This window comes from Urocitellus parryii, chromosome 10 (assembly GCF_045843805.1).
Source record: "Urocitellus parryii isolate mUroPar1 chromosome 10, mUroPar1.hap1, whole genome shotgun sequence".
Taxonomy (NCBI): domain Eukaryota; kingdom Metazoa; phylum Chordata; class Mammalia; order Rodentia; family Sciuridae; genus Urocitellus; species Urocitellus parryii.
In genome coordinates, this window is record NC_135540.1 from 30,722,663 (window position 1) to 30,745,380 (window position 22,718).

General features: G+C 40.3%; 1 protein-coding gene across 1 annotated transcript in view; it reads right to left on the reverse strand.

Moving 5' to 3' along the window:
* Positions 1-15,679, reverse strand: part of Pdgfc (platelet derived growth factor C) — a 200,161-nt gene extending 184,482 nt beyond the window's left edge. Inside the window, exon 1 of the mRNA XM_026395953.2 lies at positions 14,703-15,679. Within this exon, the coding sequence (XP_026251738.1) occupies positions 14,703-14,820 (118 nt within the window). The 5' untranslated portion in view covers positions 14,821-15,679. The remainder of the gene's footprint in view (positions 1-14,702) is intronic.
* Between the last annotated feature and the right edge of the window lie 7,039 nt (positions 15,680-22,718).

Consider the following 22,718-nt stretch of genomic DNA (forward strand, 5'->3'; position numbering starts at 1 on the left):
TTTCCTGCCACTTGATAAGCTAATCATTTTTTAGAGTTGTTTGATTTTCCCGCAGTGTGTGATGATTTGCTAGGAGATGCTATGATGTATGTGGGGTCCCTGCCTTCCCCAAAGAGTGTATAAAACTGCTGCAAACCCTGGGCTCGGGGCCTCTCAGCATCACCTGTTGCTGTGTGCGCGTGGAGGACCCAGCTAGCTCACAATAAACACCTCTTTGCTGCTCACATCGATCTGGATCTCTGGTGGTCTATTGGGGGTCCCGAATTCGAGCATAACAATCTCCTGCTAGGTATTTAACCTTTTCCTCTCCTCTGGTTTTCTCCCAACCCCCAAAACAAGCCAGCCAAGAAACAAAACGTCTTTTCTCAGTTCCTTTCTGGAACTTCTACAGTTTCTTTTTCCCTTTTAAAAACATAATGCACCACCTCCTCACTTTATCCCATAACCATTCTTTTAGAACCCTCATTATAATGAAGCATAGGCTATTAGTTACTGGTCCTTGTATTCTCAAATCCCTGTAGTTTACACCATGAGCCAATCTCAGTTTCCTTTTCTCTCTCCTTCTTAATATCCTCCATCATCTGCCTTAAGGATTTTGTTTGTTTGTTTATTTCTTTCCCCTTCATAGCCTCCTCTTCATGAAGACTTCTTCATGTGACCCTTCCTTTTCCTTCTAACTCCATGCTTCACGTTTCAGCAACATTCCTTCTGTCCCTATCTGCTATACTCCATCAGGAATCAGATCTAATTCATATTTGGCAGCCTGAATAGCTTTTATGAGAGGGCCGATCATGGAGTTCACTACTATTTTCTCCAGGGTAAGTAATACATCAATGTGCTTCCTTTTGTGCCTCCTCTTTCCAATGACCCTCTGTTGAATCTATTTCTTAGACTGCTGTCAAAACAAACTACACTTTAGACTGCATGAATTTACCACACTTCCTTCTCCATCTAATTACTTAGCAAGTTCCCATCTCCTACAGTCCTCCCCCATCTCTGATTCTACAGATACAAGTGCTGGTCATTTTACCAGGTTCCTTTGTTCAAAATACACCTCCCAACTAACAGGTCTCCTGAGCCTCTTCTAATGGCTCAGCTTTCTTTGAATTCCCACTGAACACCTTATCACTATCTGTAGTATAGTTAGTTGCTTATCTTATCTCCTCCTTTGAGTATCAACTACTTGAAGGCAAATAACAACATCAGCTACAGTTTAGATCTTAAGTATTCCCCAAAGGTCCATGGCACTTTAAGAGGGTGGTGGAACCTTTAAAAGGTGGAGCATGAAGGGAGTAAGTTAGGTCATTGGGATGAACCCTAGAAGGGGAAAGTAGAACCCTGGCCCCCTCTCTTACTCTTCCCCTCTTTTTCATTTCCTGGCCATGAGGTAGGTGGCTCTGCTTCACCATAGGGTTCCACTATAATATGCTGATTCCACCCCTGCCAACATATACACACCGGAGGCCTAAAAGCAATGGGCAGTCTGATCTGTAAACCTGTAAAACCTTACGCCAAAATAAACATTTTCTCTTTTTCAGTTGATTGTCTTGGGCATTTTTTATAATGACAGGAAGCTGATTAACACAACGTCTAATTCAACTTTGCTTTTTTCAAGGTATCTTGCAGTTTTGAAACCAGATTTAAAGTTAGGTAGTCAGTGTAGTTAGGTAAATCGGGTCTAATACTGAGTGAAATCTAAAATGGAGACCATGCTGGGAATGACTCAGGGAGAACAGGACCATTCATGGAATGTTAATGAAGTTCCCAAGAGGCCCTAGGCCAAAGTCCACCTCAAAGAAGTGTTAATGAACAGCCCCCAACAGATTTGGAGATAGCCCATCCCAGAGAAGTGATAAGCCCATCCCAAAAGTCCTTCCTGCCCTTTTGGCCCACCTGTGCCCCACCCCTCTGGCCCTCCAACCTACATTCCATCACCAAACCTATAAAAAGGGGAACACATTGCCCGCTAACTGGATTCCACCTTCTGGGTCCCCTTCTTCCTCCAGGAGAAGTCTTTTCTGCTGTCCTTTAATAAACTTCTAATCTCTACTCTGACCTTGCCTGGGCGTGCTTCTTTGGTGTTATTCTTCAACATCGGGGAGCAAGAACTCATCACCGGTCAACAGCAGTAACAGTTTCAAACAGGAATTAGCATCATTTTGTGCTTTTCACCTCAGTTCTGAGAGCTTGCATTTAGTTAGTATACAATTAACTACACAAAGGAGTTAAATGGGTTCCTATTGGTTAAATGGTTCCTAAATGGTTTCTTGAACTGTTGTTACCAAGATCACATAGAATCCAATTTAAGGGAAAATCCTGGATTTTTTTTTTTCATAGACCAAAGGTCATTTAGCCCTAAGTCACTCATTATTATTACTTAAAAAACATGAGGAAATAGCAAGTCACACATTACACATGAACTATAACATCCACCACTGTCTGTTGTTTATTAGACTTGTGGAACTGGATAGTTATTTCTGCTGCCATACTTCCAGTGGCAACACTTAAAAATTGCCTGTATGGTATGATGCTATCAAATTTTAAAACTTAGAAAGACTCATTGATTTTCACTAAAGGTTTCTTACACAACCATTTCCTTTAAGACCAAATGAGCCAACCATAATTCAGAGAAGTTGCAGAATAAAGAAATGTTGTGGTAGCAACATAAAAATCATACAGTGTCTTGTGCTCATTCAATTCCCAAATTAATTCTGGCTTCCATTGTCAGGGTCATCACCACTAATGGGTAACACCATTTTTACATTCGCAACCACCAAATTCTACTTTCATGGACTATTCTGTCCAAAACCTCATACTGAACTTCAGAGAAGGTTAAATGGTTACATTAATATCTTAATGAAATAACGTGGCTCTCCTAAAATCAAGGGAACTTGGGATAAGACTTATTATCTACTCTTCAGTAAGACAAATGAATGTCACATGAGGTTGGTTATAATAGCGGTTTCATTACAAGACAGGCAGAGTTACAGAGACTGTAAATCATAACTGTTGTTGGATTTCTACTTTACATAGTTGTAGTTATGAGTCTACTCTTGTAAGCCAGAACAATTATTTTACAATTAGTTTAGACATGTCTGAGCCCAGAAGGAAAATTTCAATTTCAATCATCATTATTTTCCTTGAACAGAACCCAGTGCTACTAAAAATCAGGTCAATTCAACTTTACACACATAGGTTTCTAGCCATGTTCCAAAGCTGAACAGATTTATAAATATAGATGGTCAAATTTTAGGTGTGTTTTCAAACTCCACTGTAAAATAACAACACTGGGTCCAATGCTTAAGAGAAAAACAGCCAGCCAACCAACCAACCAATAAGCTTATAATCTCATTCTCAAGGTAGAATATAGTCATGATCCTATAAAACATAATACACACCCCTGAATTTGGACTGCAAATCTATCACTTAAACATCTAGTAAATGACCCAATTTGTTTACATGGCCCTGTAGCTTTTTATGGCCTTTCCATAAAGAAGTTATTACATCCATTCCCTTTATTTTGTTTAAGAGTGTTTGAATGAGCCCCAGAACCACAAGCTAGTTAAACAAGCCCTCCTTAGATGGACATGGTCTCATATAATTCACCACTACTGGGGACATTTTCAGAACAATGTTTGTAGTTTGGAAACACCACACATTCCCACACACCAAAAGTATTTCCTGTGCTTTATGCAGTTTTAAATGTTCGGCAGATATAGTAAATAAGTACTACTTTTCCATTTTTCCAAGCAGGAGCGTGGCATTTGCACTTCTTCCAGAAGATTTGCACCTCTAAGTGTTTTGCTATGGTAGGTTAACCATTCAGAAACGACTGCAAAGGAAGATTGCAGGGGAAATGGGAAATCCAGACACCCTAATTGATTTCCTAGGATGTAAATGTTAGTTCTAAAAGGAAACCATTTTAAAGCAGTTAGTTTAATGGGGTGCCCAACTGATGCCTATTAAAAGTTATCGGTACAGATTAAAAATAAATTTTCCACCAGGAAGAAAAACATTTTTTTTTAGGAAGCAGAGAGATGATTTAATTCCTAATTTTACATACTTAATCATGGCTTGAAACCTCAAGCCTGCTAATGTTCTCAAGAAAACAGAAATGAAAACCACTTTTTAAAGGGTTAGCATTTATCAATTAGGTTTTTAGACTCAGCATCTCTCAACATCCTGGCCAGATTCTGCCCTGGAAAACCCTGCTATTTTTAGATTTCTGCTTTGTCTGGCAAAGGTCAAGACAACTTTGACTACAGTGACCAACACAAGGCAAAGATCAAAGATACAGGTGAACCCATTAATATATGTAAAATTGCATATGAAACCATAAAAACACCAGGGATCTTTGAGTTTCTTTAATGGTAAAGGCAATTCATTTTCCTATAGAGCTCTAGGAAGAATGTAGTTTTCTTTACAAATAAAAGTAAAGTCAGTAATAAAACGCATGATTATGAAGAAATAGCTATTTATTAAATAAAAGGCACACTCTTGTGTCTGATTCCACCTATAATATCAAGGCTTTTCCAGCACTGGAGGTCTGCCTCCAGGTCAGCTACCTCTGGATATGGATATACAGATACCTATTTTTCATACCAGCATCATCCAACATTTTTTGACTATATAGTGTTTATATATCCACAAATTACTGTAAAAAACCCAGTGATTGTTTTTTTTTTTTTTTTGGTGTTGGGGAGCAAACCTAGAGATACTGAGCTACACCCCCATGCCCCATCTGAAATTTTATCTGTCCTTTGGGTAATCTAATAACATGTCACACTCTACCAAGAGTTTTTGTGGAGTTATGGTGTGTTCCCCATTCTTAAATAATTTGCATCCTACCTGTCATCGTGTCTTGGTTTAACACGATAAATCAGAAATGAACACTATGGATTTGCCCTTATTCCGAAACTCAGAAGGAAATTTCCAGGAAGAGAACTGAATATCTTTCCTCTTGTTTGTTCACATCTTAAGATTTTAAGCAAATGTTCCCTCTTAGTACAATGATTTTAGACATCCCCTGCTTCCATAGAAAAAGAAATTATAATGCTTTAATGACTCCCAATTTGCATCTCTAATCATGCCAGGCTGAATATGTATGACAGTATGGGAAACAAGATGTGATTTATTCCTCAGTGGAAAAAAGAGAGAGAGAGAAGTAATATGACTGTTTAAAAGACAGATGTCCTTATAAATACCCAGCAAAAATAACTGCCAGGAACAACATGAGATAAGTCCCACACAAGTCTAACTCCTGTTGTTGATAGTTTTTCATCTTTGTAGTGACTCCAAGGGCAGGTGCAATGACCAGCTGTGCATACTGAAACATCTAAGCCTATCTCTATTTTGCAAATGCTGAAATGCTTAAAATAGTATCCACCCATGAACAAGGATTTCCTAGAATGCAAACAATACAGCTTCAAAATAGGGCATGGTCAAAAGGGACTGAAGGGAAGAGAGGGGGAACAGGAGTAGGAAAGAGAGTAGAATGAATTGGACATGACTAGCCTATGTGCATATGTTGAGTACAACCAGAAGAATGAGAAGTTATGCTCTGTACATGTGTGATATGTCAAAATGCATTCTACTGTCATGTGTAACTAATTAGAACAAAATTTTTAAAAGAAAGAAAACACAGTATGGTATCAAGACAGCACCTCCACCAAGAGAACTCAGTCATTTCAAATCCTTAACTATGACAAAACGTTTCTGGTATTACAGACCTCACTGGAGAAATGAGGCAGTTACTCAATGTGAGGTAACCTCAGAAGAATTAATGTTCCACCAAACTTGACATTCTTTCCCTTAAAGGCTTTTGTCTTTGCTGTGTGAGAGTTTCATTACACTCACAGAATGTGCCTCTCTCTTACAGGTTTCCTGATCCCTCACTCAGCTTCATCCTGCCTGCCATCCATTTTGTGAATGAAGTGTGAAAACAGCTCTTTGTTTACATAAAGAAGGCAACCTAGAGTGATGCAGGCCTCCCTCATGGGCAGGAACCCAGGCTGTGCAGCCTGGACTCCTAACCAGTTCAGAACTTACCAACAAACCTAATGTCGGAAAGAAAATTCCAGCAATAACTACACTAATACACACCACCGCTGCACTCTGCCACTGCATGCCTGCTTGGAAAATAACTGAAAATAATGGGTCTTGACTGAAACTTGAACGCAAAGACAAGTTTTTCTTTTGCTCTGTTAACTAATAACCCTACAGGAAGCACATACTGCAAGCAGCATCAGGGCCTTTCAATTCATAAGCTCAGGGACACCTTTCCACTCTTTTCCTCATCTATGCACACTCTACTCTAGACTCTTCTGTCTCTCATCATGATCGTCTCTTGACTTTTCAAGCCTATATCCTATTGTTCAGGCTGTTCCCACTATCTAGAATGTTTTTTCTGTTTCCCTCAAAACCTCATTGCAAATTGTGTCACCTATTCTCTGTAGGAACTTTTCTCTTTGAACTTCCTATCCAGGCAAAATCAATCATTTAATAAGTTAACAGAGGATTTTCTTAGGTGGTATTAAGCAAAACTAATAGGTAATGAGGTAAAGAATGGACCTGGAATCCTTCTCAGAATAAGTTCTTAAGGGCAAGATCCGCATCTTCTTTTTCGCTGCACCACACATTTCGGGCAGACCTTAGCACCGATCACATGCTCATAAATATTTGCTGAATGAAAACAATGTTCTAATAAAACATTAGACCATTTAACTGATAAAGGAAAAGGCGTGTGGCTCTCTGTTCTGGCTTGGAGTTTGACCTAGGTTGAAACATTTACCAGCTGTGGGAACCTAACTAAGCTACTTGTTTTTCTGAATACCTCATTGGGATGTTTGCAAATAAACTGCATACCATCTGCAAACAATGAGCATAAATGTGGCACCTAACAAGCACTCCTGAACAGTCATTAAGCTTCACAAAATGAGAAGCTCACACAGAACCATTATACCCATCGAACTACATGCAAAGAATGCATCCCAGTACAGCCACTCCTGTGCTCTTCCTGGTGATCCTTACTGATTATAATACCCATGTAAATCTTTATCCTTGCATTACATTAATGTGCCTTGTGCAGTATGGGCATGTTGGTCTCCCTCCATGAACCAGACTTCCACTTTTCCTCGGCCTCCGAAAACCTTCAACAACACATCTCATCTCTAGTTGACTAAGAAACAAATCAACTATTATTCAAAATAGTTTGTAAATAACAAATAATAATTCCAGAAACCAAGAAAGCAAAATTAGTGAATCTAGCCTGGCAAAAGATGGGTTTGGTTTAGAAACAAGGCAAATGTACAAGGATTTGCAGTCACTAGGGCACTAGAAATAACTGCTTTAAGGTGACACAAGAAATCTAATGCAAAATCGAATGAATAACAGAAAAAAATTAAAGTTAAAATGTATTCTCATGATGGAAAAGACAAAATATATTAATGTTACCAAAAAAAAATCACTCTTTAACAACTTGGTTTTAATGATAAATGTAATTATTTCAGCTCCTCTTTATAATTTTTAGGTCCTTTTGTTTTCAGATGTAGGAAACTCACAAATTTTTAAACAGTTAAATGAATATTATTATTTTAGGGAAAATATTCCAGTCCATTGCTGTGAATTTATTTTCTGATGCTCTTGACCTTAAAGAGAAAACATGGATCTCTAAATAGAATAATATACATAATGTAATATAAATAAAATTTAAGATCACTCACTAAATTCATCAAAAGAATAACAAGCTGTGCTTTCTAGAGTTGACTCAACATGATTATTATTAATTTCTATGGTACTTTTAACCAACATATTATTAAACATCCTATTATATAAAAATAAACTCCCCTGTAGAACCAAGCATGCCAATGTCAACTATCCTCTTCATCTCATTAATACACCAAAATATTATATATATCATTCATCTATGAACCTGATGTACCTGCTTAACATAAGGTTCTAACATGTAATAAGAACAATTTTAAAGTCATAGTTTCCAGTCATTTGCCAAACTCAGATTTCTATACTGACAGAAGTATTATAATACATATTAGCCAGATAATCTGTTGTGTAATCTAATGTGATCATTATCAAACTGCTTTCCTCAGTGTTTTTATACATAATGCTTCAAGTGCAATGGTTCTTATCTCACCCCACAACTTACAAAACATACAAGCTTCTAACATGACACAGAATACTTTCATGAAATGAGTCAGAATTTTTACACCATAATTCCATTTTCCTAATTGGTTATAACATAAGGAAAAATATCTCGCCACGTTAGCAGTTTATTACCATTGCAGTACAACAGTGTGCCATAGCCACTTCCACTCTCTAGGCCTCAATTTGCACATCAGTGAGAAGACAGGCTCTTTGGATCCTCCCAGCTCCAACAGTCCTTGAACACAACCTGCTACTCGTTGCAAGCCTGTACTAGTTATCCATGAGCCACAAGTAAAAGATGAAAAGCACCCACATTTTGCAGGCTTGACATCCATTCACCATTCTTGGGTCCTTGGCCCACATCAAACTCCCACCTTTGGGGTATGCATAGCAATGGCACTTTTAAGAGAGTAAACAAAGCCAGAGATAGGAACCTACACACTTGGTTGGTATAGGTTCAGTTGGCAACACAGTATATTTGCCAAGATTATAAAGTAGTACTCTGGTAGGCACACCCCGTCACTACTAAGTTTAACTTTCTATAAAACATGTCAAACAGTCTGGAAATTCTAAGACCAAAAAGACTCCTTCGAAGATGGCCTGCTGTCAGGGTAAACACCATAGTCTTACTCTAATATGGCACGACACACTCGGAAACATTTAACAGATATTTACTGGGCACATACGATATGCCATACCTTGTTCCAGGTATTGTAGATCCTCCTACAAAGAACCAGTCAGACAAGAGGCATGCTCTTAAAGAACTTAGATTCCATAGTGGGAATAGGAGAGGATATGTAAACAATAATAAATTAAGAAACAACAGGAAAATTATCAAAGTGTGATAAGTGCTAGGCAGTTAATTAACCTTGATGAGACAGCAAGGGGCAATTTAGATTGGTCATAAAACAGATATCTCTGAGGAGGCAATCCATTCAATCTAGATGATAGGAAGTCTCTCCATGCAAAAGCAGCTGGTCAGTGTTAGCCAGAGAAGGCAACCAACTGAGAATTGCAATTCCAGGCCCAATGTCATGGTTTGCATGTGAGGTGTCCCCCAAAAGCTCACATGTGAGACAATGCAAGAAGGTTCAGAGGAGAAATGATTGGGTTCTGAGAGAATTGGGTTGTGAGAGTAAGTTATTCCCTGATAGAGATTAACTGAGCAGTAACTAAAGTGGTAGAGTATAGCTGGAGGAGGTGGGAATCGGGGTATATATATTTGTATCCAGCAAGTAGAGACTCTCTCTGCTTTCTGATCAACATGTGAGCTATTTCCCCCCTGCCAGACTCTTCCACCATGATGTTCTGCCTCACCTGCAACCCCAAGGAATGGAGCCGGCCTTCTGTGGACTAAAGATCTCTGAACCCATGAGCCTTTAAACAAACCTTTCCTCCTTTACAGTTGTTCTGGCCGGGTCCTTTAGTCACAGCAGAGAAAAAGCTGACTAAAACACCGAGGGTGTCATGCCTACATTCTCCATCTGTCTTGCCAGGTCTTGACCCTCAGAGAGCTAAAACTAAAGGAACTGCAGGAAGAAGCCTGGAAAGAAGTCATACCCCTTCCTGACCCCAGGTCCTTCAAATCATGGGTCATGACTGAGTTTCCCAGCATGGAGAAGAGATAAAAGTTTTAACAACCAATATGAACTAAACTGTTCACTGCTAAATATGATAAAATGCTTAACTATTGGTAGGACAGGAACATGAATCAATCGGGGCAGAGTCAGCAGTGTTGAAGAAGTGTCCCAGAGGCTTTGGGCGATGTCAGGGATTGTAGCTTCAGATGGTTGGTCCACTTGTCTTAGAGAGTGCCACTAGGTTCTGCCCAACCAATTGGAAATATTTCATTATTTTAACAGTCATTATGGTAATAAGTTTGGGAACATACCAACTTCAGATCAAACACTAGACTGGTTCATAGGCGAAAGAAAAGGGAGATTGGGGAAAAAGAAAAAAGCACAGTTGGAGTTAATGGTGGAGAGAAATGACACAACACAGACTGTTTAATAATACGAAAATTATTTAGAGACTGCTTGAGGTTATATACAGATTCTGGCTATGTGCAATGGCTTAAATAAAACAATTAGAAACATTTAAATGAGAGTAAGTAAATAAAGGGATTTTGACTGTGGCTTCCACCATTTTGACTGACACAAAAGCAAAATCTGGGGAAAATTTCAGTAGTCTTGGATTTTTGTGGGAGTAGGGGTATATATGTGCCTTGACTACTTACTAGTTTTTTAATACATCACATTAGAATTAGAATTTTGTTTATATAAAAGATGTTAACATTCATTGATAAAATTGGGTTCTTGGCAGTACAAAGGTTGAAAAATAAGCTAAGTAGAAGCAAACACAAAGAAGACGTGTAAAAAATCAGTGTCAGGAAAGATGAAATTAGGAATAAACAAATCTAAAGTTTAGGTGCATGAGACAAAGCCTGCCAAGATGGCATCAATGGGGAAAGTGTTCCTTTGGGCAAATGTAGTGTGGGATCCTAACATCTAATTACAAATAATTAACAAATGATATACTAGTTCCTGAGGCTTCCAATAGACCTTTCATATGTTCTGACACCTTTTAAAGTTAAATATAAAGGCTTTCAAATTAAATACAGAACATAACAGTTGGTAGGGGAGAAAAGTTAAGCACATAAAAGAGTGGAGCTTTTTTAAAATCACCTACTGTGAAAAACAAAATTCATCATTACATAATGGTACTTTACTTATTCAACTTCCTCAACTCTCTCGAACAGAACAGAAAATCAGGAGGAAGTTTAAAAAAAAAAAAAAAAAGCTTCTAAATAACAAAAATAAATATCCCAAAGGTCATGTAGTCAAACTTATAGACTAACTTGCAGGAAAGTCCCTCAGTTCTCTGGCAGAGCCTATTTGCTCTTGGACACTACTCAAAATATTGTGATTATCTGTTAATAGAAGAGCTTTGAAACTACCACCCAAAGAGGCCAGGCATGAGCATATTGGCAGTGTTAGGAAGAGAAAGCCAGAACTTAAAAAGAGGGGGCTGAAAATCCAAACATAAGAGACCAGCAAAAAGGCATTCCTAGAGGACCACTGTCCCCAAAGTTAACTGCCCCTCATGTCACAAAGCCCTTGCAGAAAACAGGGCATACAATAACTTGTGCTCCAGTAGGCTAAGTTTAGTTAATGGAAGCATATTCCAGCTCAAAACTCAAAATGCCTAAGGAAAATGGGAAAAGTAAGAAGGTTTCAGGTATTAAAATAACTCACCAATGAAGCAAGGTAGAATAGGCATTATTCCACCACTTTTGTGATTATCATCTATTTGGTACATGCCATGGGAAAAAAAATAAGCTTTACTTTTCTTTATGAATATATATGATTGCTTCTGCTGCAACTCAGAAGCACCATCCCAGGACTTAATCATTTCCTGGTAGGCGTTCACATCTAAAAACCAGTGCCCATTGACATTTTTTCCCATGGTTACACAGGAAGTTTAGAGATCAGAAACCCTCAAAGTAAAGTCAGCATTATCTTTTATCTTTTTCCTTAAGTTAAATCAGGAGACCCTTGTTTTATATGTAAGATGAGACTTTAGGGTTCAAAGGAAGATTAAGAAAGAAGGACTAGGGCTGGGATGTATCTTAGTGGTAGAGAACTTTCCTAAAATGTGTGAGTCCCTGGGTTCCATCCCCACACAGCAAGGGGTGGAGGGCAGTGGCCTGAGAGAGACAGAAATGCAACTTGTATTACTGGAGGATAAAGCTACCTTTACAGTAAAGAAACAAAAGTTGCAGTGTTCATGTAAATAAAAAACCAGGTAACAAATAATATAAGTAACGAATAATAGTTTAAATGACACTGATCCTTAATTTTGAATCATGTCCACATATTCCAGTCTAAATCCATGTATCCAGCATTGGCTATGGCAAAGCTATAGCAATCAATTTCATTTATGATGCCAAGTTAATACTGAAGCTGAGAAGGCCTAGGGATTTGATTGAGTAAACACCATTTGAGAGTTTATGATACTCAGGAAAAGAGAGTATCATGGGGAGGGATCCTTGAAAGCAGACATGAGCTCTTATAATCCCAGTAGATCAATTTGGACACTTCATATTTAGTACTTGGAAGACCTTTCATGAAATGACGCAATGCACAAACTGGGCCCACAACATTTTCTATGTGGTATCCTCAGGAGGGTTTGCACTTACGAAATTAGATAATCATCAAAATGGCGAGAGAAATAAAATAATCAAAAATCAATTGTAACTCAATATGAAGACAAAAAATATCACCACTCCACCCCCCCAAAAAAAGGAAGAGTGGAAATTTTAAAGTCAAAGAAGATGTAAAAGAAGTTGTTGTTATTCCTGCAAATTTTCTCTCCTTCCAGGGTGATCGTCTTCAATACCCACCTGTTATTCTCAAATCTGGGAACATTGATGAAGCATAAAAATCAACCTGAGCATGTGCAGAAAAATAGCTCTACACTGCCCCCTAGTGCTGGCCAGTGCCACCTCTTAGGCTAAAAATTACAAGGTGAGTAGTTCCTCTACTTCAAGTTACTTCCTGCTGCCAATGTCCAGGAGCTAAACATAGCCCAATCCACTACCCACAGATTAGGAAATAACCAGGCTATTTTTAGCATCATGCATCTTAGAAATGGAAATGGCCCAGCCTCAGATGGCAGCAATGTGTGTGGCCCTGGCTTAATGACCTCACCTCTTCTTAGGGTGTGAACCTACTCAGTAAAGTGGCCAATAACCCTGGGCTGCCTGAAAGCTCTGGGGCCCACTGTAAAACAATGACAGCATGTGGATCACAGGAGAGACTACAAGAAATGGACACAGAGGCAACGAGAATCCAGGACATGCCAAGGCATGTGTAGTAGGAGAAATAATATGGGACCAGAAGAATAAAAGAAAAATAGAAGTTAGGAATGTTGTGCACTATTGTCATATGGAGAAGCCTGTCTAGTATGAAGTAATATTTTGAATAGAACACTTATTTTACATGAGAAAGAACAAAGGTTGGTCTGATCTGCTTCCTGCCTGGGTACAGCTGGTGCTGTGGCTCCTTTGATCACTTTCTCCCAGCCCTCTGCAGGTCCTGTGATTAGAGGTAGATCCCCAGGCTGCCCTTTGATCACCAGCTCAAGGAACCTGCAGGTGCCATGCGCCACCACATTAGCAAGTTGCAAGGAGCAGCCACATTAATGTTGGCTAATAAATGTGATCCTATGCTTTGGTGCACAAGCAACAGATACAAATAATGTCCAAGAAATACTTATTTTATCTATTTTTGTACTCTAGAACTTTCTGTGCTTTCTTAGAAAGGAATACTTTATACAGCTTAAATGCAGAGCCGGAGCTTTAAAACACCCCCACATATAAAGAAAAAGTCAGTGTGACTTAAAAGTAGAACACACTTCATTCTGGTTTTCCAGGTATGCTGCTTGTGTTCATCTCACCTGGTTAGTGAAGTGATAGCATACTCGCATTGTAAACAGGTGATATTAAGAGCAGAAAAAAACATGTACATTTATTTTCAAATAGCACTAAGACTTGTAAACAGAGTGTTTAATATTCCAATTTTAGACAGCCTACATTAACATTGTGGTTTCATGTGCAGTATAAAATTTCTATTTACAAAGGATTCTCAAAAATGACTTCATAATGGTAGATCAAGAGAAAAAGAGTTTAGAAATTGAATGATGTAAATCATATGGGGTTCAGAGGCTAAGCAAATTACACACCCCGAAGCTTCTCTGGCTTTATGAAAGGAGCCTTTCTCCAGCTCTGTGCAATCCCAGCCCAAGGGAACTTGCGTTTGAGAGTTTTCTAAACATTTCAGGTACACTTGAAAGCTGAAAGTAATTCTCATTTCCTATGCAGGATTAAGTCGTTTCCAGCACACACAAAATAGCAGTCATTGACTAACACATACAAAAAACACACCACCAGAAAGGTAAGGACTTTGGAGTACAAAGGCACGTTAAAAAAAAAAAAAGTGAGAACAAGAAAAATACTTTTTTTTTCATTCCCCTAAAACACGTCCACACGGCCTCTTGACCTCTGTATTTATCTACTTATTGATTAATTGATGCCTTTTCACTTAAAGTGCTTCAATTAATGCAGTCGATACATTTCCTGATGCCCCCACTGCCACCCCATCCCCCAACAAAGTCAAACATCCCAAGACTCATTCATTTTGGATTCTCTTCTAAAGGCAGTTCTTGAACTTCTAACTCAGGCAATGCGCGATCCTGCAATGTGCTTTGAACTGACGTTCACAATCGCTCCCAGAACGTCCTCTCCCTAGCTGAGGCTGCAGTGGCACTCGCGTTGCCCTGTTAAGAGTTTTGTGGCAACTCCTAAAGTTGCAAACTACACGTAACCTCCAAAAGTCCACGCCAATGAACGGAGCGCGCATTTGCATGGATAGAGAGACGAGGATACCCTCGCGGGCTGGTCTACATCACACACCAACGCACAATGCCAACGTTAACACACACAGCGAGAATCGAGAAGGGGGAGCGTGGGGGGAGAGACTCACCGTTCTGTTCCTTGTTGCTGGAGAACTGGAATTTACTACTCAGGTTGGACTCAGCCTGAGTCCCGTGAATCTGGCCGGCCAGGGCAGATGTCAGCAGGAGAAGCCCGAAGAGGAGCATTTGGCTGAGTAGGGCGAGAGCTCACTCACGGCGGGCACTTGGGAAACGGCGACTCCGGAGTCTTTCACCACCGCCAGGGGAAGGCTGCACTGGGGTGGAAGCGCCGAGCCTGCTCTGGCAGCAGAGAATCGCAGGGTAGTTTCCACATAATCCCATCCAAAACTTTTTCCTAGAGCCCTCTTCTGTGTCTCCAGTTTTTGAAAAGGATCAAAGCAAAACCTGGACCTGAACCAGTTTCCCAAGGTTTAAACAAATCCTGAGCTGTGCCGAAGTGGTGGGGGTGGGGGTGAAGGCGAGGGAGGAAAGAGGGGGTGGGGACGCGGGGGAGCCGGGGGAGCGGCAAGAAGTCACCAGCAAGTTGCTGGGAGCACCTGTCAGTTGGGGGGCCTGGACAGAGGCGAACACTCAAGGGTCGCGCCAAGTCAGTCTGGAAGCCAGTTTCGCAGCCAGCAGTTTCTGATCAATAACAAAGCTGCCAATCGAGGTGGCTCTCCGGGCGCCCCTCTCCCCGCCCCACCCCCACCCCCGAAGGGGGAGGGGGAGGAAACCAGACGAGGGCGCCGGGCTGGTCCCCCGGGCCGAGGCGCCGGAGCGGGGCCGGGGGCTGCGGGCCCAGGCGGCCCGGCGCGAGTGGAGGGGGCCGCGGTACTCTGACTCGCAGCTCCGCGCGCACTGTGCGCGCGTCCACACCGCCAAAGCACGGATCCCAGCACCTGGCTTGAGTTTTCCGCGACCAAAGTTCACCTTGTGCGGGCGAGTCCCCTGCTCCTCCAAGCCCAGGAAAGTTGGGCAGCTCCGGGTCGCCGCGGGGCTCCGGTCGGGCCCCGTCCCCTCCCCCACGCCTGGCGCTCGGCGCTAACCTCGGGGCTCCGCGCGGCGTCTCGGAGAGCGCGGGGCGGAGAGGGAAGGCCGGGCGGCCGGGAGGATCTGGCTTGTCCCCTCCCCTTCTCTACCTTCCCCCTGCCGCGGCTGTCGGGAGGTGGGGGCCGTGGGCCGAGCTCTGGCGGAGCGGGGGAGGCCGAGCTGCGGTCCCGCGGGCTGCCGAGGGGGTGGCAGGGGGTCGGCACCTCTGGGAGGGGCAGCCTCGGTCGTGGCCGCTCGCGCCGGCCGGGCCGCCAGCTGGCTGTCCAACAGGTGCTGGCACAGACCCGGGGTGCTGCGGGGCTCACTGCAGACCGGACCCACACGGCCCGGCGAGGAATGCCGCCAGGGCGACCCCCGGTTTCCTTTCCTAGGGCGCCCCTGTCCCCAAGTACAGAGCACGAGGGGGTGGCGAAGGGTGCTGCGAAGGCAGAAAGAAGTGGGAAAGAACTTCCTGCGACCCTCCTCCTCCTGCGCTCCTGTTCCTCGTCATTTATTTCCAAGGGGTTCCCCGGTCCCAAAGGACTATGCCAGGACCCGTGGCCAGACTTTCTGGACTGAAGGAAAAAGGGAAATTGAATTCAAAGATTTCCCTCCAATAAGCATCTCTGAAACAGGATGCAGAAAGCAAAAGTAAAGTCGAACAGCCAAAATAGTTGGATAAATACAGTCCTGTATTTATTGAATGACTACTGTGTCAGGCACTGTGCTAAGTAAGAGCTGGGGCCAAAGTCTCTGGAAACTTGAATACTATTTGGTTAATATTAAATTAACATCAGGCTCTATTGGAAATTATGTCTAGGGACACGCATAAGGGCCCGTGGTTAGACATACATTCATAAGCTTTCCCACCTTACAGCCTCTACCGCAATGAAGCCTCCCAGACCCCGGGTAAGAGACTCCTCTGCCTTTATAGCAAGATGCTTGAGAAAGCACCAAAATCCGCGTGTGGCACGTGCCCGGCCCCACTTGAGAGGTTTGTACTGAGACCTAAAGTTCTCAGGAGGTTGTCTAAAACGAAAAAACATGTCAGCGGGGCCTATGATGGTTCCATGTGTGCTACATGTGTCTGTGACAGGATCAAGTGTACTTTCCTTATCTAGGAGCAGAAAATCCTTGTGAAAGTGTCGAAGGCACAAGCAGAGAGTCAGAACATGAAATAAAAAAGTGAAGCCTTGGGGGGAAATAAAAAAACACAATGAAAAAATGATAATATCACACAAGTGCCATGGCAGACAAATCAGAAGCATCACCCAACCTTTTGTTAAGCAAGTCAGTGCAAACAATCCAACCACCTGGGCCTTCTGGCTCGGACAGTGATCTGAGATACTATCCTTCCTAAAACTAAGAAGTGGATTTTGAGCAGAGATATACTACTAGACCAAACCAGGAGCTGACTCTTCCTCTGCCAAGCTAAAATTCCAACCCCTCTTTCTATACTTGGACACCTACTGAGAACAACCAACAAGACTTCTCTGCTTGGTATATTCTATTCTCCTTATTCCTTAAAATTTGGGGGCTAGAGAAGTAGTTCCATGTGCTTAGCCTGCGGGAGGCTCTGGGTTCCATCCCCATACTAAAACGCAAAATATGAAAGAAAATTAAACAATGAATTCTGGGCTTATTTGGCCTTTGAAATCCTTACCAATCAGTCCCCTTCATTTTTTCCCCCTTTCCCATTTCTATCTTCAGAGTAATGGATCTTTGACTTTAAGGATTTTACATTTTAGTGGATACAGATTTTTTATTTTATTCAACTTACCAGCTCATTCACATCGTTCCTGGGAATCCATATTTGCACAATAAATGTATTCTAAAGGTGTTTTGTAAATGTGTGCAGAAGGGGAGTGGTTCTCCATTTTAATAGCATAATGGGACATATAAAAGACATGCCTTCTGAATCCATTTTCATCTATTTATAATATAAGTCATTATTCTTCAGACTTTCCAATTTTATAACTTTAGTTTTCTAATCAGAACTTTTCTAATTGAGGTTGTTGCATATCCATAGAATTGAGTTTCCTGACCACCCACATGGAGTGTATGTGTGTCTGCAGTTTTAATCCATTTGCTCTAACGAGACTGTAAGGGTGATGACTACTCTTTATTTTGTATCATTTCATATTGGCTAGAACAGTGCCTGGCACAGGGGGATAATAAATAAACACACTTGACTGACTGACAGGTTTCTTTATTGGAGTCACTTACATTCTCCCTGGAATTTCAGCATGAAGGTTGTATTTGAAAAGTTACAGATGATCTAGAATAATACTCCACCTCTGTGTTTCACCTCATCCATATTCTACAGATTGATTTGACAATGGCATTATAAATAAAGCCAGCCAGGTGCTCCTGAATGACCCCTAGACAAAAATCACACCCACATTGGCTGGTTGCCTTTCAATGTACTTGTGTAGTCTTTGTTTGAACTGCCTTAGCCTTTGGCATTGTCAACTCTCTTTAACACTTCATCCTCTGCCTGTGTGCCTGTTCCATTTCACATATGAACCTTTCCTAGAAAAGTGAAATCCTTGCATTGAAAGTAAAGTTTATGAAATCCAGAGTCTGTGCAATTACCAAACAATATATTTTGAACGAATTTGGCTTTGTTTTGGCCTAAGGCATTTTCCTTGAGGAAAGGCATCTGTCCCACCAACCAAGAGAAAATAATTTCAGACATTCTTTGTGGTTTTCATGTTTTCTTAAAACTTAGGAGGAACTGGCCATCCTGCTGCATGCATGAAAAGCACAACCTATAAACTCCTACTAAAGAGCAAGGACCCTGTACTTGGTTGTTAAATGTGATCATTTGGGGGAGAGGGAATAGGTGTTTCTACTACATTTTTTTGTAAAGTGGAATAAGGCAATTGTTTTTTGTTGTTGCTGTCATCATCAGCCACAGACATTTTGGATGATCAGGCCCAGATGCCAATTAGAATTGAACTTTTTCATTGGTGCATTTTAATTGTGCATAACAGTGGGATTATGCCATATCTGTACATGCACATGACATAATTTGATCAACAGCATTCTACAGTACCTTCCTTTTCTCTCCCCACCTCTTTCCCAGAACTGCTTGCATATTGGGGAATAAAATCTACCAAATTATGCTATGTCCATGTTTGAATATACCACAATGAATTATACACACACACATACACACACACACACACAATTGAAGCAACAATAACAATAATTAGAAGGGAGCTCTGCAGAGTAAAGCAAATGGAATAAGCTTTTAAACAAAATACTCCCTTATCCAATCACTAAAACCCTCAGAAGTACAGGAACCATGGAACATTTTGCCACAGAAAATCAAATAATACAAATGTTCTTGCTCTTCAATACACGCACATATAAACACACACAATTGAAAAGTTATTTTAAGATTTTTCCCAGAAACTTTTTTTCTTTTTTATAAATTTAATTATACATAATGTTTTATATAACATTTTTATACAACATTTTAGTTATACATAATCCTAAGACTTTTGAGTATTTTAGTGGTAGGTAATTGAGCAAGAGTTCCTAACATTCAGAAAGCTTCATCAGATCTAAATGCCCATTGTGTTTCCAGAATGGATAACAGGCAACAACTTCATATACACATCAAAAAGACTGGACCAAGAGAAGTCATTAATAAGCAAAGAAAATGTCACAGACAAATCATGCTGTACTTGGGGTGTGGAAGAAAGCAAATAAATACATAAATGAAGTAAGGACTCAAGTCTTAAAATCATTGTCTTCTCTCCTGACTTTCTGCAGTTATCAGGTCTGGAGAAACATGACCTGTTATCTCTGGGTATCTAGTATAGATCAGTATTCTGGTTTTCCAGCCTGGAAATAATAAAACACTTTTTCTTCTGGTGTCACATACCCTTACCTCTCAGCATAACTGCTAATCTAAGAAAAGGGTATCTGTTGTGGCAGATGAAAGACAAGTTTTCTAAGGCCCTGCTTTTGAAGGAGCAGATACACTTTTTAATTCTGCCTTTTGGGGGGGGGAGAGGGAAGGGGGGTAGTTAAAAGTGTGTGGCCCAAAGTAATGAATGACAAGGAGTGGTCTTGAAGTGATTCTCTGTGGCCTTTCTCATTGAAGTAGAGCTGCCACTTCCATTTTAAAATTATAGTTGAGTATGCACAGATTTTCCCAAAAGTCTCAGAAATATTTGTCTGACTCAGAACTCAGAGAAAGTAAGTAGTCAGAAACTGCAACCCCCAAAAGGCAAGCCCTGGTAACCTTGGAACCAGCACAACAAAAGATCATTTCACTGAGAAATGAGAGATCAGAAACAGCCTGGCTTTACCACCAACAAACAGTACAGCCTTGATCTAGGGATCCTTTCTGCCCCTGAGTTTCTTTTTCTTCACATAGGAAATGTGTGCTGGATTCTGTCTGGAGTCTTACTGCTTTAGAATTCGTTGATTCTGTGAGCTGTGATAGGTAATGTTGGCAATAGTTTTTCAACTTCTTTGTGATTCCAGGATAATAAATATTACTCAGTCTCAATTCAAGGATGTCCTCATGGTTGGCAAGAAAAATGATAAATGGGCACTTCTTCCTAAACTTGCCCAACCAAAGTAGTCCTGTTTTAACTGTTACTATGATGATTTAGGAAGAAATTCTCCAGATAAACAAAAAGAAGTGTGTGGGGGTGGTGTTTCAAAATCACTGGCTATGGCAAATATTAGGAATTTCATTGACTTCAAGGAAACTAAATAAACTATATATAGAATTCCCATTTTAAATTTTATTATTTGATTGGTATGGTAAGAACCTCCAAAGAGGTAAACCATGGCCCAAGTGGAATGCCCAGGTAAAGAGAAACAGCTAGCAAACATAGCAAAGTTGTAAATAATAAGGAAATAATATTGTTAGCCAAGAACAAACGGCCAATCTCATACTGTTCTATAGAGTCACACCGGTGGAATGTGAAACAATCTGGAGAGCAAGGAGCATCCCATAAAAATGTGGACAGCAACCCAACACTATGTTTGGCCATGTCTGAAAGTCAATATGATGTCATTTTTCTCTCCCTTGAAATCATTTGTAGGATATGAAGACTGTTGTCCGCCTTGTGACAAATCATAGTAAAAAGGTCAAGTCACAACCACAGATCTTCCTTTCTCACATACTGACCCTCCTATTTCAAAGGTCATGGGAGAAGGACCCTTTTACTCTGTGATCATTATTTCAAATGCAACCCTTTCCTTGGCTATTTGCCTTTTTAAAGAGGCTGAATGGTCTCCATCCACTATTTCATAGTAAACATTTAAAAAGTGCTGTTGCACTATCTGCAGGTATTAAAATGTCACACTGTATCCCATAAATATGTACAATTACTATATGTTAATTCGATTTTTTTCAAATGAAATGAAAAATTTTGTGGGCAACAGAAAGGAAAATATGATTTCAACAACATCAAAAGTGCCCTGGATTGCTTTTGAAGTTCAGGATAGATTAAGAGATTTTTATCCCCTTTTCTATCATGATTATTAATTTTTGCTGCCCACAACATCTTTATCATAATAAAAATGCCTGTTCTCTTCTTAGAACAGTCTTTGCAACATTTTTATGGCATCACTTTACTTTCTTAAAATTTATTTTTGTCAGCACAATTTACATGTATATTTCCCGAATCTTTCTGCTTTTTGCATCAGCAGAATCTTCTTTCTACTGTCCTCTATGGAATGGGGGCGAGTGAAGGGGCATGTTTTTCTCTTGCAGACTGCTCAAAATGTTTTACAGTTAAACAAAAGCAAACCAAGGAAAACACAAATGAGGGGATATAAATTTGTGTTCAAATTTATTTTTTGAAGCATTGATCATGTCCCAGGAACTGAAAATACATTAAGGTACATTTATTGTTTTTCATTTAATCTTCCCATTAGTACTTTGAGGAAGGTCATGATTTCCCCATTTTACTGCAGAGAAACTGAAGCTGAATTAGGAGCATCCATTTTTCTAGAGTGACAGGATTAATGACAGGTAGAGTTAATGTTTGACTGCAGGTTTTCCTTGTCCACTCTGCTTTCAGATTGACAACCATTAGGCCCTGAACTTTGGACAAAAACATTCTTACTTGAGCTTTCTTATGTTTCTCCTCTAACTTTTCTTCACAGTGACTGTCTTCCCCTGTGTTTAATTTGAAAAAGCTCCCACATGTTTAAGAACACTAATACAGCACCAGACAGCTACCTTTCTGGGATAGCCTAAATGAAATGTTTGAGGATGAATGTGGGCCACCTGAGGCAGAGGTGGTGACTAAGGCCTTGGTCAGCTAGTCTTGGGGATGAAACCCACCCAAAGTGTGGGCTTGCATGAGTATCCTGTTTATCCAGGCCAACATTAGTCATCCAGCTAATGTCTTGGCCCAGACCATCTGTGAACAGTTATGACTCTATCTCCTTGTCTTTGAGGACAAAGGGAATAAATTATTGTTCAGCCGATCCTACTCATAATGGCTACTGAATTGAAGCATCAGGACTGGGAAGAAATACATTGTTTTCCAAGTTACCCCTTTGAAGAATCAATTTATGATTAACTGTAGATGTCAGAGTCTAGGCCTCTCTGGCTTATACAACTCCTACAGGTATCCCAGAAGTTTCTTTTGTTTTTTAAAATAATCAACAAAGAAACATTTTCTTTAATCTTCAAATAATTTAGCAAAAAAAAATTTTTTTACAGCTTTTTCTATATGTAAGTAGTAAACATCCTGTTTGCCCTATAATTCCCATAATTACACATGGCTTTAGGATATATAATCCACCTTCACTAAAATTTACGTGTCATGAGATTATTTTTTTATTTTAATTTGTTTTATTGGTTCATAATAGTCATACATGACATTAAGATTTATTCTGACATAATTATAAATGCATGAAATATAACTTACTCAATAATTGAGTCCCTAGTACTTAAGCTTCCTTTCTTTCCCTGTTGCCTTTCCTCTACTGATCCTTCTATTTATTTACCTTTTTCTATTTTTTTTTAATTTATTTCTTACATACATGACAATAGTGGAGTGCATTACATT